The sequence below is a fragment of the Erpetoichthys calabaricus genome, assembly GCF_900747795.2.
Source record: "Erpetoichthys calabaricus chromosome 1 unlocalized genomic scaffold, fErpCal1.3 SUPER_1_unloc_22, whole genome shotgun sequence".
Lineage (NCBI taxonomy): Eukaryota > Metazoa > Chordata > Cladistia > Polypteriformes > Polypteridae > Erpetoichthys > Erpetoichthys calabaricus.
In genome coordinates, this window is record NW_026261588.1 from 4,647,305 (window position 1) to 4,662,283 (window position 14,979).

The 14,979-nt window shown below is 43.3% G+C and overlaps 1 protein-coding gene across 5 annotated transcripts in view; it reads right to left on the reverse strand.

The window, feature by feature from the left end:
* The window catches only part of LOC114645181 (NACHT, LRR and PYD domains-containing protein 3-like), a 91,730-nt gene that overhangs the window by 26,629 nt on the left and 50,122 nt on the right, over window positions 1-14,979 (reverse strand). For all 5 annotated transcript variants that reach the window (XM_051921729.1, XM_051921731.1, XM_051921730.1 and 2 more), the window contains one exon: window positions 11,121-11,294. In XM_051921729.1, coding sequence (XP_051777689.1) covers window positions 11,121-11,294 — 174 coding nt within the window. The remainder of the gene's footprint in view (window positions 1-11,120; window positions 11,295-14,979) is intronic.

A 14,979-nucleotide genomic window follows, 5' to 3' on the forward strand; every position in this document is an offset into this window, starting at 1 on the left:
ACCGCCTGCCGCGATGTCAGTCTCATAAGGTTTTTCGGCCAGCTGCGCAGAAGGCGACTGCACATGAGTGAGTGAGGAGACTGGCGAATTATGTATTAAGATTGTTAGCCTACTCAATATGAATAAAACCAGTCCTGGTCCAGTGGGAAATGACTGTGTTAACTGGTGTGATGAGTCCTTTCGACACCAAAATGTTACAATAACTAAGTATCACACACGTGCGATTGGGAAGCAGCTAAAAGGCCTGAATAACGGTAATTCCACACCAGACCATGGGGCGGCAATGTGCACTGACTTCCTTTTTCAATCGCATGCATACGATCCCGCATGATTCCGGTGCCTCTGATGACAACACCTCTGGCGTATCTCATGACTTCACGTCCAGTTCTGGGCCCCCAAATGACAATACTTCCTTTTCTGGGCCATCTGATGACGTCACGTCTGGTTTCGGGCCCTCTAATAACATCACTTCCTGTCTCGGCAAATAAAGCCACCATCTTTGACAGCCTGCATCAGTTCTGTTTTGGACTCAAACCTGTAAACAACTCCTAAGAATTAACCATTTGCAGCCAGGGAATTTTATACTGGTGTCTGCCCCAAACCTTTCTTGATGTCTTTGCCTCATTCTTGTGACAGTGGCGTAATCAAATCATCATCAAGTCCTTCCGTGAGAACCCTAAATACAAAGAGGACTGTTTCATTTATGTGAGGTAGAATGCCCAGAGGGGACTGGGTGGTCTCGTGGTCTGGAACCCCTGCAGATTTTATTTTTTTCTCCAGGCATCTGGAGTTTTTTTGTTTTTTTCTGTCCTCCCTGGCCATCGGACCTTACTCTTATTCTATGTTAATTAATGTTGTCTTATTTTAATTCTTACTTTGTCCTTTATGTGGTCCGGAAAGACCCAGTACAGGCTCTGCGCCCAAAACAGGGGAGTATATGGGAGAAACACACAGGAGTGGGCTAGTCCCTATGGTGGAAGCAAAGGGGGCATATTATGCTCTCTCAGAGGACAGGGCTATCCCCCCTACTAGGGTTAAGATCCTAGATAAATGTGGGGCATCCCCAGACAAGCAGGTGGAGAAAATAACAAATTAGAAATTCCACATAGATAGGCCAACCCAGGAGCAAGCCTTTGCTCTCTGGAAAAAGGTGGCACTGTTGCTAAGGCCATTCGAATGTACCACCATACAAATAGTCCAGCAGATAGCCTGCTTCCTCTTAATTAAGCCAGCCAGTGTGGGGAGAATTTCAAAATATCGATGACCTCATCAAGCTTGTAGTGTCATCCAGGACAGCCTCAAAATTGGGGACAGCAGACACCATGGGAATTAGTGGACACCATGGGAATTAAGTCCCACAAACTCTGCCTTTCCCATATATACCGGAGCCTGTGCCAAAGTCCCTGGAAAAGTGGGTGCGCTACCTACCCGGGAATGAGGATAATGCAGGTGGAGAGAGATTATGTGCACTTACAAACCCCCTGACGACATCACATAAGGGAGTAGTTATTATAAATGGGTTTAGAGTTGAAGCCCTTTTTGATTCTGGCAGCAACATTTCCATTGTTGATCACCTTTATGCACTACCACGACAGTGGGTGAAAGTAAAGACCAGTATAACTTGCATTCATGGAGAAATCCGGCATTATAAAACCGCTCTGTGTTTCATCACCCGTGGAGGATTGCTAAAGAAATTCCCTGTAGTGGTACTCCCAAATCCACCTTTTTTATTATTTATTAGAACATTACAACATTAAAACACTCTAGAGGAGAACAGGCCATTCAGCCCAACAAAGCTCGCCAGTCCTATCCACTTATTTCTTCCAAAAAAACATCAAGTCGAGTTTTGAAAGACCCTAATGTCTTACTGTCTACCACACTACTTGGTAGCTTATTCCAAGTGTCTATCGTTCTTTGTGTAAAGATAAACTTCCTAATGTTTGTGTGAAATCTCCCCTTCACAAGTTTCCAACTGTGTCCCCGTGTTCTTGATGAACTCATTTTAAAGTCTTGATCCATTGTACTAATTCCCTTTAGAATTTTAAACAATCATGACACCTCTTAGTCTTCTTTTGTTTAAACTGTAAAGGCTCAGTTCTTTTAATCTTTCCTCATAACTCATCCCCTGTAGCCCTGAATCAGCCTAGTCGCTCTTCTCTGGACCTTTTCTAGCACTGCTATGTCCTTTTTGTAGCCTGGAGACCAAAACTGCACCCAGTACTCCAGATGAGGCCTCACCAGTGTGTTATAAAGCTTGAGCAGTACCTCCTGTGACTTGTACTCCACACATCAAGGCGCTATATAACCTGACATTCTGTTAGCCTTCTTAATGACTTCTGAACACTGTCGGGAAGTTGATAGCTGAGAGTCCACTATGACTCCTAAATCCTTCTCATAAGGTGGACTCTCGATTTTCCGACCACCCATTGTGTATTCAAACCTCACATTTTTACTTCCTATGTGTAATAATTTACATTTACTGACATTAAATTTCATCTGCCACAAATCTGCCCAAGCCTGTCTGCTATCCAAGTCCTTCTGTAATGATATAACGGATTCCAAATTATCTGCTAATCCAACTATCTTGGTATCATCTGCAAACTTAACCAGCTTGTTAATTATATTCCTATCTAAATCATTTATATTTATTAAAAATCGCAGAGGCCCTAGCACTGACCCCTGTGGAACACCATTCTTAACATCAGCCAGTTCTGATGAGGTTCCTCGCACCATCACCCTCTACTTCCTGTGTCTGAGCCAATTCTGCACCCATCTAAAAACATCACCCTGAACTCAGACTTCTTTGAATTTGATACCCAACCTCTCATGTGGCACCTTATCAAATGCTTTCTGATAGTCCAGATAAATAATCTCATCTGCTCCACTTTGATGGTATCCTTTTGTTGCCTCCTCATAGAATTCCAGCATGTTAGTAAAACATGACCTCCCTCTTCTGACCCCATACTGACTGTTCCTAATAACTCCTGTCCTTGCCATGTGTTGCTCAATCTTATCCTTAATAACCTTCCATTAATTTTCCTGTGATACATGTTAAGCTTACTGGCCTATAGTTGCTTGGATCTGCCCTGTCACCCTTTTCATATAATGGGATGATATTTGCTATTTGTCAGTCCTTCAGAATCTCTCCAGTGTGCAGTGACTTCCTAAAAATACGTGTCAAGGGTTTATATCTGAACTCGTTAGCCTCCTTAAGAACTTGAGGGTAAATATTATCTGGTCCTGGTGATTTGTTCAACCTAACAATTTTAGTCTTTGCATCTGCACTCTTACAAAATACTGAGAATTGTATTACATTATGGTCACGTGACCCTAGTGGTCCAATCACCTCTACACCCTCAATTCTATCCTGATTATTACAAAATACTAAATCCAGACAGGCTTCACCCCGTGTTGGTGCTTTAACATGCTGTGTTAACAAATAGTCACTGATTACTTCTAAAAACTCCTGCTCATGTACTCCGCCATCTGCAAGGTTATCCCAATTAATATTTGGATAATTAAAGTCCCCCATGACTATAATATCTCCCTGTAAACTTGCTTTTTTGATATTACTAAAAAGATGTGTGTTGAAATTACTGTCTGAATTGGGTGGTCTATAACACACTACTAAAATAAGACCTCTTTCCCTAATATTTTCCAGGCGAAGCCAGATGTCCTCACTAAGATGGGGCTCATCATCCAACTGAAGAGGACTTACATTTAAATCCTGTTTGGCATAAACAGCAACCCCACCTCCTTCCTAAAAAATGTGTATCCCTCTATGTTACACTCATCCTCATCTTTGTTATTTAGCCAGGTTTCTGTTATTGCTATAATATCATAATTATGCCCTGCTACATACAACTCCAACTCACTTACATTATTTTTGATACTTCTAGCATTAAGTCAAGCTATTTTTAATGTGTTACTCCTTCTACATTTAAATGTTTGCTTTGAATTTACATTACTATGCATTTTTATTTCTACACCATCATTTGTTCCTCCATGTATAGATCTAAACTTGGCCTGTCCTAAACTCCCTGCCCCCCCAATTCTCAAGTAGCCTACACATACGTCTCCCCAATACATTGGTGCCCCACCAGTTCAGATATAACCCGTCACGGCGGAGAAGGTCCCATCTGTTCCAAAAGGAGTCCCAATGCCCCATAAACCTATACCCTTCTACCCTGCACCAAGATTTGAGCCACACGTTAAGCCTTCTACTCTCCTCAATCTTACCTGGACTGGTGCGTGGCACAGGCAGAACTTCAGAGAAGACTACCTTGTCAGTTCTGCTCCTCAGCTTGGCACCTGACTCTTTGAATTTGGATCGCAGAACTGACAGACTACCCTTATGTATGTCATTTGTTCCAACATGCACAATGACAACTGGATCCACCCCTTCTCTGGCCAAGAGTCTATCCACCCTTCCAGGGAGGTCTCCCACCTGTGCTCCTGGAAGGCAACACACCGTGCGAGACTCTCTCTCTCTCTGGAGCACACCTACGCTTCAATCCCCTAATGATTAAGTCCCCAACTATCACTACCTGTCTCTCTTTTTGGGAACTGGTTTTGAGGTGGCCCATTGGGGCTCCTCATCCCTGCCTACCACCTCAGAATTATCAGAGACACCGTCCAGCTCCACAAGGATATGATAATGGTTTGACACTTCTAATTCTGGGGTTGATGCCCCCGGACAGTGTGCACTCTTTGCCTTGTGACTGTGACCCACCTATTTCTACCTGTCTGGTCCTGGAATCTCCAGCTTGGGGGGTTCACACTGTCTCTCTAAAGGACACCTGGGCCAAGTCCGCCAATTCTCTATTACAACGCAGGTCAGCCAACTCCTCCTCCAGTTCAGCGGCGCTGAGCTCAAGGTGCTGGATCAGCTGGCGTCTCTTGCAGATGTAGCCCTCATAGACAACTGGCTCTTCCAAACCATCATCTAAAAAGTCCAACATCCAACAGGACTTGCATTGCACGGGCCTCATTATTAAAATTTGATTTGGGATTAGTAAACTGCCTTAACTTTTTTTTTTTTTTATTAAATTTCTTCTTCTTTCGGCTGCTCCTTAACTTAAATGGTAACACTAAGATCTACTACAGACATTTTACACCTTTTCACCTTAAGCTCCTGTACTGTTCTCCCTCTCAGCTGCCTGCTATTTGTCGTTCTATGAGGTTAACTTCACTTTTCTCTGTCTCTTACTTATAAGCTCTTCACTCGTACTGTTTGTATTCCCCCATATTAATGAACCCTTACACTGTCGACCACTTAACTGTTCTACCTCTGGACAGCTGAGGACTGTTTAATCTAAAATAAACAAATCATTAAAACTTTATTACCTTATTTGCTCCTACAGCCCCTTGTGCCTGATCGGTGGTCTTAACGCTGACCACTGACCTGCGCACCGCTGAGCCTTCACCTTTTACTGCTTTGAAGTCAGCCGCGGCCTTTTGTTTCTTTTCCTTTAAACTAAGGAATCGCTGTTTACGATGACACAGTTATTTGCTTACAAATATATCAGTTATTGCTGCTTTCTACCCTACCTCCTGGATGCTAATTCAAATACAGATAACAAGAACAAGAACAAGTACAGATACAAGTACAAGTAACTTTTCCAAGCGCACCTCCAAACACCCAGCTACTTTTGCTCTTGTGCAGGAGAATAAAAAAGCTAAAAAAACCCTTCTAAAGGGAAAAAAGCTTTAAAAATTCCCACACGGTTCCTTAGCGGCAACCAAATTCCAAGTTTTTAAAAGCAAAATGTATTTTGTTTATTTAAATCTCACACCACAGAACAGACCCAAAATTCTCAACAGCCTCTAATGTTTGCAAAGCACACGTCACACGTCATGTTTTAAAGTGATACTGGTGTGAGACTTGTCTATCAATAACTGCAGTTTAATACGGGCTACTCCCAAACATAATTTAGGTTTAGTTATAGGCGGGGATGACCCATCTCAAGCTGTAATCAGCCGGTGGACAGAGATGCAGAAGGCCAAGAGGGAGATGAAGCAGTTCCTGGTCCGTCGTAGGCAGAAACATCATCATCCAGCACCTTGACAGGCCAGGAAGAAACTCCACCCCTTGAGGTCAGACTGGATCTTCTCTCCAAGATACAGTTTCAATTTAGAGAAACACTGGCCTCTTTAATAAGGAATCAATGGAACAGTGACTCCCTGAAATTTGCTTAAAAATGCAGTCGTCCTAGTCAATGGCCAACACACTCATCAGCCCCTGCCACAGGGTCCTCAGTTTGTAATAGAAAACAACCTATTATATCGGGTAGCGGAGAATGAGGGGGGTTGGTGTGGAAGCTGTTGTTAATCCAACAAACCTAACAGCGGCAGGTCTGTGAACTGGCACACGCCCACCTCCTAGGAGATCATTTGAGAACAGAAAAAACTTTAGAGTGTATTAAGCTCTGATTTTATTGGCCAGGAATTAATGAGGAGGTTCCCCATTTTTGCATCTCTTGTCCAGATTGTCAATTGCAGCAGATTCCTAGGAGGCACAGAGCTCCTCTCATTCCCCTTCCCTTGTTTAATATCCCGTTTGAAAGAATTGGGGTCGATATAGTAGGACTCTTAGAGCCCTCAGCCCGAGGACATAAATATAGATTAGTTTGTGTGGATTATGCTATCCGATATCCAGAGGGTGCTCTTTTGTGCTCAGCCACGTGGAAAGCTATCGTATGGGAATTGGTAGGGGTCTTTGCATGAACGGCATTCCTAAGGAAGTCCTTTATGGACCAATGGATGCCTTTAACCTCAGACACATTCAAGAAGAGGGGCAAGTTACTTAAAATAAAGCACTTGACCGTAGTATATCATACACAAACCAATGGTCTAGTAGAGAGGTTCAATCAGACTCTCAAGCAAACCCTTCGCAAGGTGGTTAGCAGGGATGGGAGGAATTGGGATCAGCTCCTCCCCCTCATGCTCTTTGCCTATTGGGAAGTCCCACAAGCCTCGATGGGGTTCTCGCCTTTTGAATTATTATATAGATGACAACCCTGGGGCATATTGGATATTTTGAAAGAAGGATGGGAAGGTAAGACTCTTCCCTCAACAAATATATTAGAGTATATTGCGCAGGCCCACTATTATGACCGTGGTATGACTCTCTGAGAATTCCAATTGGGAGATCATTTAATGGTTTTAGTTCCCACCTCCCATTCTAAATTGCTAGCTCATTGGCAAGGCTCCTACGAAATTAAGGAGAGGAAAGGGCTCGTCGATTATTAGGTGAAACAACCCAATTGTCAGCCGAGCGTGTGGGCATACCATGTAAACTTGCTGAAGCTGTGGAAGGAAAGGGATTCCAATCCCTCCTCTGATCAGTACTGCTCATTCTTTGCTCAGAAAAATATACTTAACTTTGGTATGGAATTAAATCCTAGGCAGAGAGGGGAGCTCAAAGCAGTTATCCTGTCTGTCCCAGGGGTAGTGAACAAGAAACCAGGAAAGATCTCTCTGATTGCCCACGACATTGTGACAGAACCCAGGGTTATAGTTCAAGAGTGTCCCTATTGTCTTCCCGAGGCAAAGAAAGCAGAGGTGGAGCTTGAAATCAAGCACATGCTGGAACTAGGAGTTATAAAGGAGAGTCATAGTCCCTGGTCCAGTCCGATAGTCTTGGTTAGTAATCCTGATGTAAGTTGGAGGTTTTGCAATGACTTCCGTTGACTTAATCAAGTCTCCCAATTCAATGCTTATCCAATGCCTTGAATGAACGACCACCTTGAGAGGCTTGGACAATTAAATTATTTAAGTAAACTTTACATGACGAAGGGGTACTTGCAGGCTCCTTTAACGGACTCCACTAAGGTTAAGACCATGCTTAACACCCCTAGTAGATACTAACAGTATTGTGTCCTTTCATTCGGGTTACATGGGGTTCCTGCTACTTTCAAGCGTCTGGTTTATTTCAGCAAAGGGGGCAGCTTTCTTGACTGACTTTCTTTCTCAATCCTTTGCAAACCATCCATCCATCCATCTATCCATCCATCCATCCATCCATCCATTGTCTCCCGCTTATCCGAGGTCGGGTCGCGGGGGCAGCAGCTTGAGCAGAGATGCCCAGACTTCCCTCTCCCCGGCCACTTCTTCTAGCTCTTCCAGGAGAATCCCAAGGCGTTCCCAGGCCAGTCGAGAGACATAGTCCCTCCAACGTGTCCTGGGTCTTCCCTGGGGCCTCCTCCCGGTTAGACATGCCCGGAACACCTCACCAGGGAGGCGTCCAGGAGGCATCCTGATCAGATGCCCGAGCCACCTCATCTGACTCCTCTCGATGCGGAGGAGCAGCAGGTCTACTCTGAGCCCCCCCCGGATGACTGAGCTTCTCACCCTATCTTTAAGGGAAAGCCCAGACACCCTGCGGAGAAAACTCCTTTCAGCGCCTTGTATTCGCGATCTCATTCTTTCGGTCACTACCCATAGTTCATGACCATAGGTGAGGGTAGGAACATAGATAGACTGGTAAACTGAGAGCTTTGCCTTGCAGCTTAGCTCCTTTTTCACCACGACAGACTGATGCAACGCCCGCATTACTGCGGATGCCGCACCGATCCACCTGTCGATCTCACTCTCCATTCTTCCCTCACTCGTGAACAAGACCCCGAGATACTTGAACTCCTCCACTTGGGGCAGGATCTCGCTACCAACCCTGAAAGGGCACTCCACCCTTTTCCGGCTGAGGACCATGATCTCGGATTTGGAGGTGCTGATTCTCATCCCAGCCGCTTCACACTCGGCTGCGAACCGATCCAGAGAGAGCTGAAGATCACGGCCTGATGAAGCAAACAGGACAACATCATCTGCAAAAAGCAGTGACCCAATCCTGAGCCCACCAAACCGGACCCCCCTCAATGCCCTGGCTGCGCCTAGAAATTCTGTCCATAAAACCATACACGGGAAATCCCGAACGGTTCCGGTGCCTCTGATGACGACACTTCCGGCGCATCTGATGACATCAACTCCTGGTTCTGGGCCCCCAAATTACAATACTTCCTGTTCTGGGTCATCTGATGACGTCCTTTCTGGTTTCGGCCCCTCTAATGACGTCACTTCCTGTCTTGGCAAATAAAGCAGCCATCTTTGATAACTTGCCTCATTTCTGTTTTGGACTCAACCTATAAACAACTGTTAAGAATTACCCATTTGCAGCCAGGGAATATTATATGGGTGGCTGCCCCAAACTTTTCTTGATGTCTTTGGCTTGTTCTTGTGACATAAGGAACAAATAATCAAACTTAGAAATAGCAACAGTGACATAGAAGAAACAGTCAAAGAGCAGGCATTGGAAATCATTGACAGTTATAAATATCTGGGGACAATCAAAGACTCAAAACTGACTTTTAAGTGAAGCACAGAAGCCATCGGTAAAAAGGGACAGCAGCAGCTCTGCTGTTTAAAGAAGCCGAGTCTTTGTAATGTGAGTCTTTCCATGATGACACTCTTTTATAATTCTTGTGTTGAGTCTGTCTGTATTTATACACTGACTGCCTGGTTTGAAAATCTTAAAACAAAAACAGAAAAAATCATATTGTAAAATGGAGCAGTAAAGTAACAAGTCTGAACAGTTCAGTCTCACAGACCTGTTTAACAAGCAAGTGCTACAGAAAGCAGAAGGTCCCCTTTCTGTTTACCTGTGGGAACCTCCTGTGTCTCACCTTACTGTCCACACTCTTTGGAATTCTAATCCTTCTAATTCTTCTCCTGTGACTTTTCCTGCTGTTTTTGACTGGCTGCTCATTTCTTCTACTGCTGTCCACTTGTTCTCCTCTTCCTCTGTTTGTCCTCCTCACACTCCTCTTTCCTGTTTCATGTCTCCCTTTACTTCTCTTTTCACTTCTCTCTGTTTCTCTCCTTGGCTTGTTTCCCCTAATCTTTGCTGTCCAACTCTGTCTGTTCCTGCCTGCCACCTCAGTCCAGCTCCAGTTGTCCCCTCCTCTTTGACCATTGCCACTCTGGTCACGTCTTCTACCCCACTGACTCTCCATCTTATTCTGTTTCAGTGACTTGTTATGGAGTGTTATGGAGGCACAAGTGACAATGGGTACGTTATCATTCAGCCAGGGTTCTTCTCCTTTCTGGGATTCACATGTCACTATTTTGCTTATTTTCTTCATTTTTTAATCTTTATATTTTTAATTATTTAGTTTCTTTGTGTTTAAAGATTGTTTGCTATGCTCTATGTGACTGCGGTGGGTTGGCACCCTGCCCGGGATTGGTTCCTGCCTTGTGCCCTGTGTTGGCTGGGATTGGCTCCAGCAGACCCCCGTGACCCTGTGTTCGGATTCAGCGGGTTGGAAAATGGATGGATGGGCTCTCTGTGATTTGTGGGTGGTTCCCCAAGATGCAGAGCTACCTGCCCATCATGGGATAACACTGGGGAAAGTATGCAGTCCTCTACGGTTCATTGTGAATGCACTTGTGCTGTGATGAGTTTAGTTGCATTTGTGACTATTCTTGTGCTGTCGTCATTACTGGAGTTTTGATTTTTTACCATTCTTGGATTTTGTGTATTGGGAAATTGATGGTTTTGGATTCCCTTTGTTGTTTCAAGCAACTCCTCTTGTACTCTGAGGAGATTATTTTGTGCCTTAAACGATTATTTGTGAAAATAAACCTTTGCATTTATAAAGACTCTTCATTGCCCTTTTTTGTGACTAGCTGGGTTTGATAGTCCACCCCGCTTGTGGGCATTTTGATTTGTTTTATTTGGGACTTACATGCTTGGGAACACTCTATTTCATAACAGAGGATAATAAAGAATAGACAATATGGGATTGTAGGACAAGAAATAAAACAACAGGCTGAATAGAAAGGAAAACGAGAGGATGAAAGTGACCACTGTGGGCGAGAGGCTTAGGGTCACAATGCTGTCATTAAGAATTTAACAATTAAAGAGAAATCTGCAGCTGTGTCCTCGTCATGTCCATCTGTCTGCTCACGTGTGACACTGACATCTGTTCTGATTAAAAACAATGTTTATATGGTGGGTGAGGAATATAAAGAGCTATAAAGTTAGAAGAAATAAAATTCAACATACACATAAACACACACACATAGTCACACACTCACACTCTGTCTCTCACTTGTTGTTCACTTACTTCAGTTTCTCTAATATGCAGTTTTCACTCCTCAGCCCCTCACATAGCTGATTCACTCCTGGATCCTCCATGTTGTTGATGCTCAGATCCAGTTCAGTCAGTCGTGAGTGTGGAGCAGAAAGAGCTGAGGAGAGAGCTGAGCAGCATGTGGAGGTGAAACCACAACGTGACAGGCTGTGGAGATGAAGAGAGAGAAGTGAGGACATGTGGACAGACAGACAGACAGACAGACAGACAGACAGACAGACAGACAGACAGATCAACCGACTGACCGACCAACCGACCGTTGGGGGTCTCAATAAGTGACATGGTGACTACAAGCAGAGCTGGATGCTCAGGTGTGTCACTGAACAGCAGGCTGCTGATAGCATTTGAACTGAAACACAATTTGAACTTCACACCAATGCTGCCCTTCAAGGCGCTATATACCTGAAGAATCTTCTGTCTGTCAGGTTACCCTGAGTGAAGAGAGGACGTCAGCCGTCACACTGGGCAGGAGTGTCACATAGCAGGACTGACCCTGTCCCCCACTTGATTGTACAGATACATTTCTCTGAGTTGGCGACAGCCGAGTGACAAACTCATATTTCTGTCCTTCATTTAGGGCACAACAGAATGACTGACAGGTGTACTCGTTCACTACCTCTGGGACAGACAGGATAACTGCTTGAGCTCCTGTCTCTGCCTAGGATTTAATTCCGTACCAAGGTTAAGTATATTTTTCAGAGCAAAGAATGAGAGTGCTGATCAGAGGAGGGATTGGAATCCCTTTCCTTCCACAACTTCAGCGGGTTTACATGGTATACCGACACGTTCGGCTGACAATTGGGTTATTTCACCTAATAATCATCGCCTCACAGGTGGCACAGTGGTAGTGCTGCTGCTTTGCAGTAAGGAGACTGTGGAAGATTGTGGGTTCGCTTCCCAGTTCCTCCCTGTGCGGATAGCGCTTTGAGTACTGAGAAAAGCGCTATATAAATGTAATGAATTATTATTATCGAGCCTTTTCCTCTCCTTAATTTCGTAGGGCCCTTGCCAATGGGCTAGCAATTTAGAATGGGAGGTGGGAACTAAAAGGTGTAAACCAGTCAGCCTTTATATTATAGAGCACTAGTCACAAACTTACAACACAAACAAGACGACAAATAAACACAACGAGCCCAAAGGTAAATAAGTGACAAGGGAGAGCTGACAGGAAAGGAGATGGGACACGGGGAGGACATGACAGTCCAGTCCAGGAGGGACACACAGAGGATCACCGGCTGCTCAGAGTAACCCTCCATTCTGTCCAGTCATCTTCCCTAAGGCCTATCAGCCACCTGAGCTCAATGAACAAACTCCACTCAGCCGGCTGGTGTCACGGGTTCAAAGTGACAGGCTTGTTGTGTCATAGCGAGGGTCTCTCTCAGCACACACCAGTTGTCACAGACATTGTGGAATTAAGAGCTTAATTTTAAAAAGAGCAAATTTAAAAAACTAAAAAATAAATAAGATACTGGATAAAATAATAAGAAAAAGAAAAATCAAAATAAAATGAACAATAAAAATGTGTTTGAGTGTCTTTGTGACAAAGTGTAATTTACAAATTAGAATTTGTGTACAAATATTGATGAAGACATTCTACATAAAATATATGAAAAGACACAAAGCCATCCCCTTTATTTTATATAGTGCCTTTCAATCCAAAGTCACTTCACATGTCCAGCTCTCTCCTTGTATGTTTACACTGAGCACAGACAGGTGACGTGACTCACTCAGGGTCACACAGCATGTGACAGGCAGGACCTGAACCCGCGTCAGAGGGATGTCAAGTGTGGCACCTCAGCCACTGAGCCACAGAACTGGGAATCAGGATTGGCCAGAATGACAGAGGAGGCAGGACATGAGCTGTCAGTCAGCCTGAGAAGGTGTGAGGAGAAGGCGGCCATCTCAGTGAATTTGATTTATCAGGCCTTTGATCATATGGGACACTTTTGTGTCTTTAGGTGGCCTAAAAATGTCGACTGACTGAAGTGTTTGACGTGTTTGAAGTGTTTGGCTGTGACACAAAGAATAAAAGCAGCTGTGTTTAAAAGTCAGATGTTACAACTGGTGCTTTTGTGTTTCAACTGCAACTTCAGATTTCACTTTCAGTTTTGATCTTTCTGTTATAATCTCTTCTTCTGGTTCTCGATTCCCATCTTTCTCCCAGTCCCTTTTCTTTCTGCCATTTTTATTGCAGGCCTGATTTAAACTCAGATCATTTAAAATGAGTGAATCAGTGAGAGAAGACGAGTTTACAAAGATATGAAGCCCCTCCAGGGAGAGGTTAAATGTTTAAAGACACCAATGACACAAGTCACAACTACTTTCTGACAACCTCTAACTGATCTTTCTATTCACATAAATCAATGCAGTGTGGTGGAGAGATTGAGAGAGAGAGAGAGAGAGAGAGAGAAGGAAGAAGAGGTGATGTATATAAGTGTTTGTATAAAGTATTTGTTATAAACACCCCCTATATTTGAACCCTGGACTGTGTTTTTAGTGTCATGTTTGGGGTGTGGGACTCAGTGGTGCCCCCTACTTTTCACAAAAGTTACATTTGACATGTGAGCCAAAGCAGTGCACTTAGAGGAATCTCCACTGACATCTTTATTTAAAAGGATTTGGCTCTGGAAATCAAAGATAAGACAGGCAGTCAGAATGTGCTCAGGACGTTAAATGAATTCATCGACTTGGAGAAACACATAGGAGTGCATCTCACAAAAATGCTTCTAAAGAAAGACTGAATGACAGGCATTGTTCTTTAAAATAGACTAAGTCTACAGTAGAAATGATTGGACTGAGAAGAAAAGTGTCAGCTTGTCCAAATGTAAACAATGTGTTGCAGAAAAATGGCATTTATATTGGGGTGAACCTGTCACATGGTAGTGGGATGTCACTCGTGGCAAGGAAACTAAAGTGTCAATGTCGTATGAAAATTCATGGGATGGGTCATTGTGGGCAAACCCTCTTTAAAGATACCTATGGTAAGTAAAGACATAGTGGCATTATCTGATTTATTGGCAGCAAAGAATTTTATAAACTCATCTTTGGACATATGAAACTTCTTCATTATGCCATGATCTGTTTCACAGATTATATTAAGTTTCTGTGGTTACAGAAGCACAATCCTACTACTGATTGGAAATGCAAGGACATAAAGACAGTGTCATCATCACTAGAGTTGAAGATCTATCCAGTTCTGGATTTGAACCACAATGAAAAATCTCCAGCCATTATAATTTTATGACTGCTCATATTGGGAAAGGTCGCAAATATGTTTTGGATACATTTCTGGACACCTGTCATCTACATTAGGTACACATATATTTATCGAAATTACATTTTAATTGAATAACTTACACACCACCGTGACATAACGCCCTTCAAGATCAGATCTGATCTGATGATTCAAATGGAATTGGTTTATGTATTAAGATTCCCACACTTCTGATTTTCTTTGTATAGCTGGAGTGAAAAATTTGACTGATCCAATCTCTTTGTAGTTGAAACTGATCCTTACTTTTTAAGCAAACCTCCTGTAAAAATACTATCTTAGCAATTAGGCATGTGAGATGGGATATGACTTTTTTCTCTTTAGATTGTGATTAATGCCTTTGACATTCCAGCTTACAAAATTCATTGGTTGGTCATAGAGACACTGCCTCTGGACATTTGAGGAAATTTTGTAATCTTAAGTTAAAGACGTGTCATATCAAGATTTATCTTTAACATTGATTTCATATTGTTATTGCTGAGTAGTAAGGAGCTTGTCATTATGTTGGCACTTACAAGAATAGATAAATTGTACCTTGCTCTCTTTCCCCTCAACTCTCTC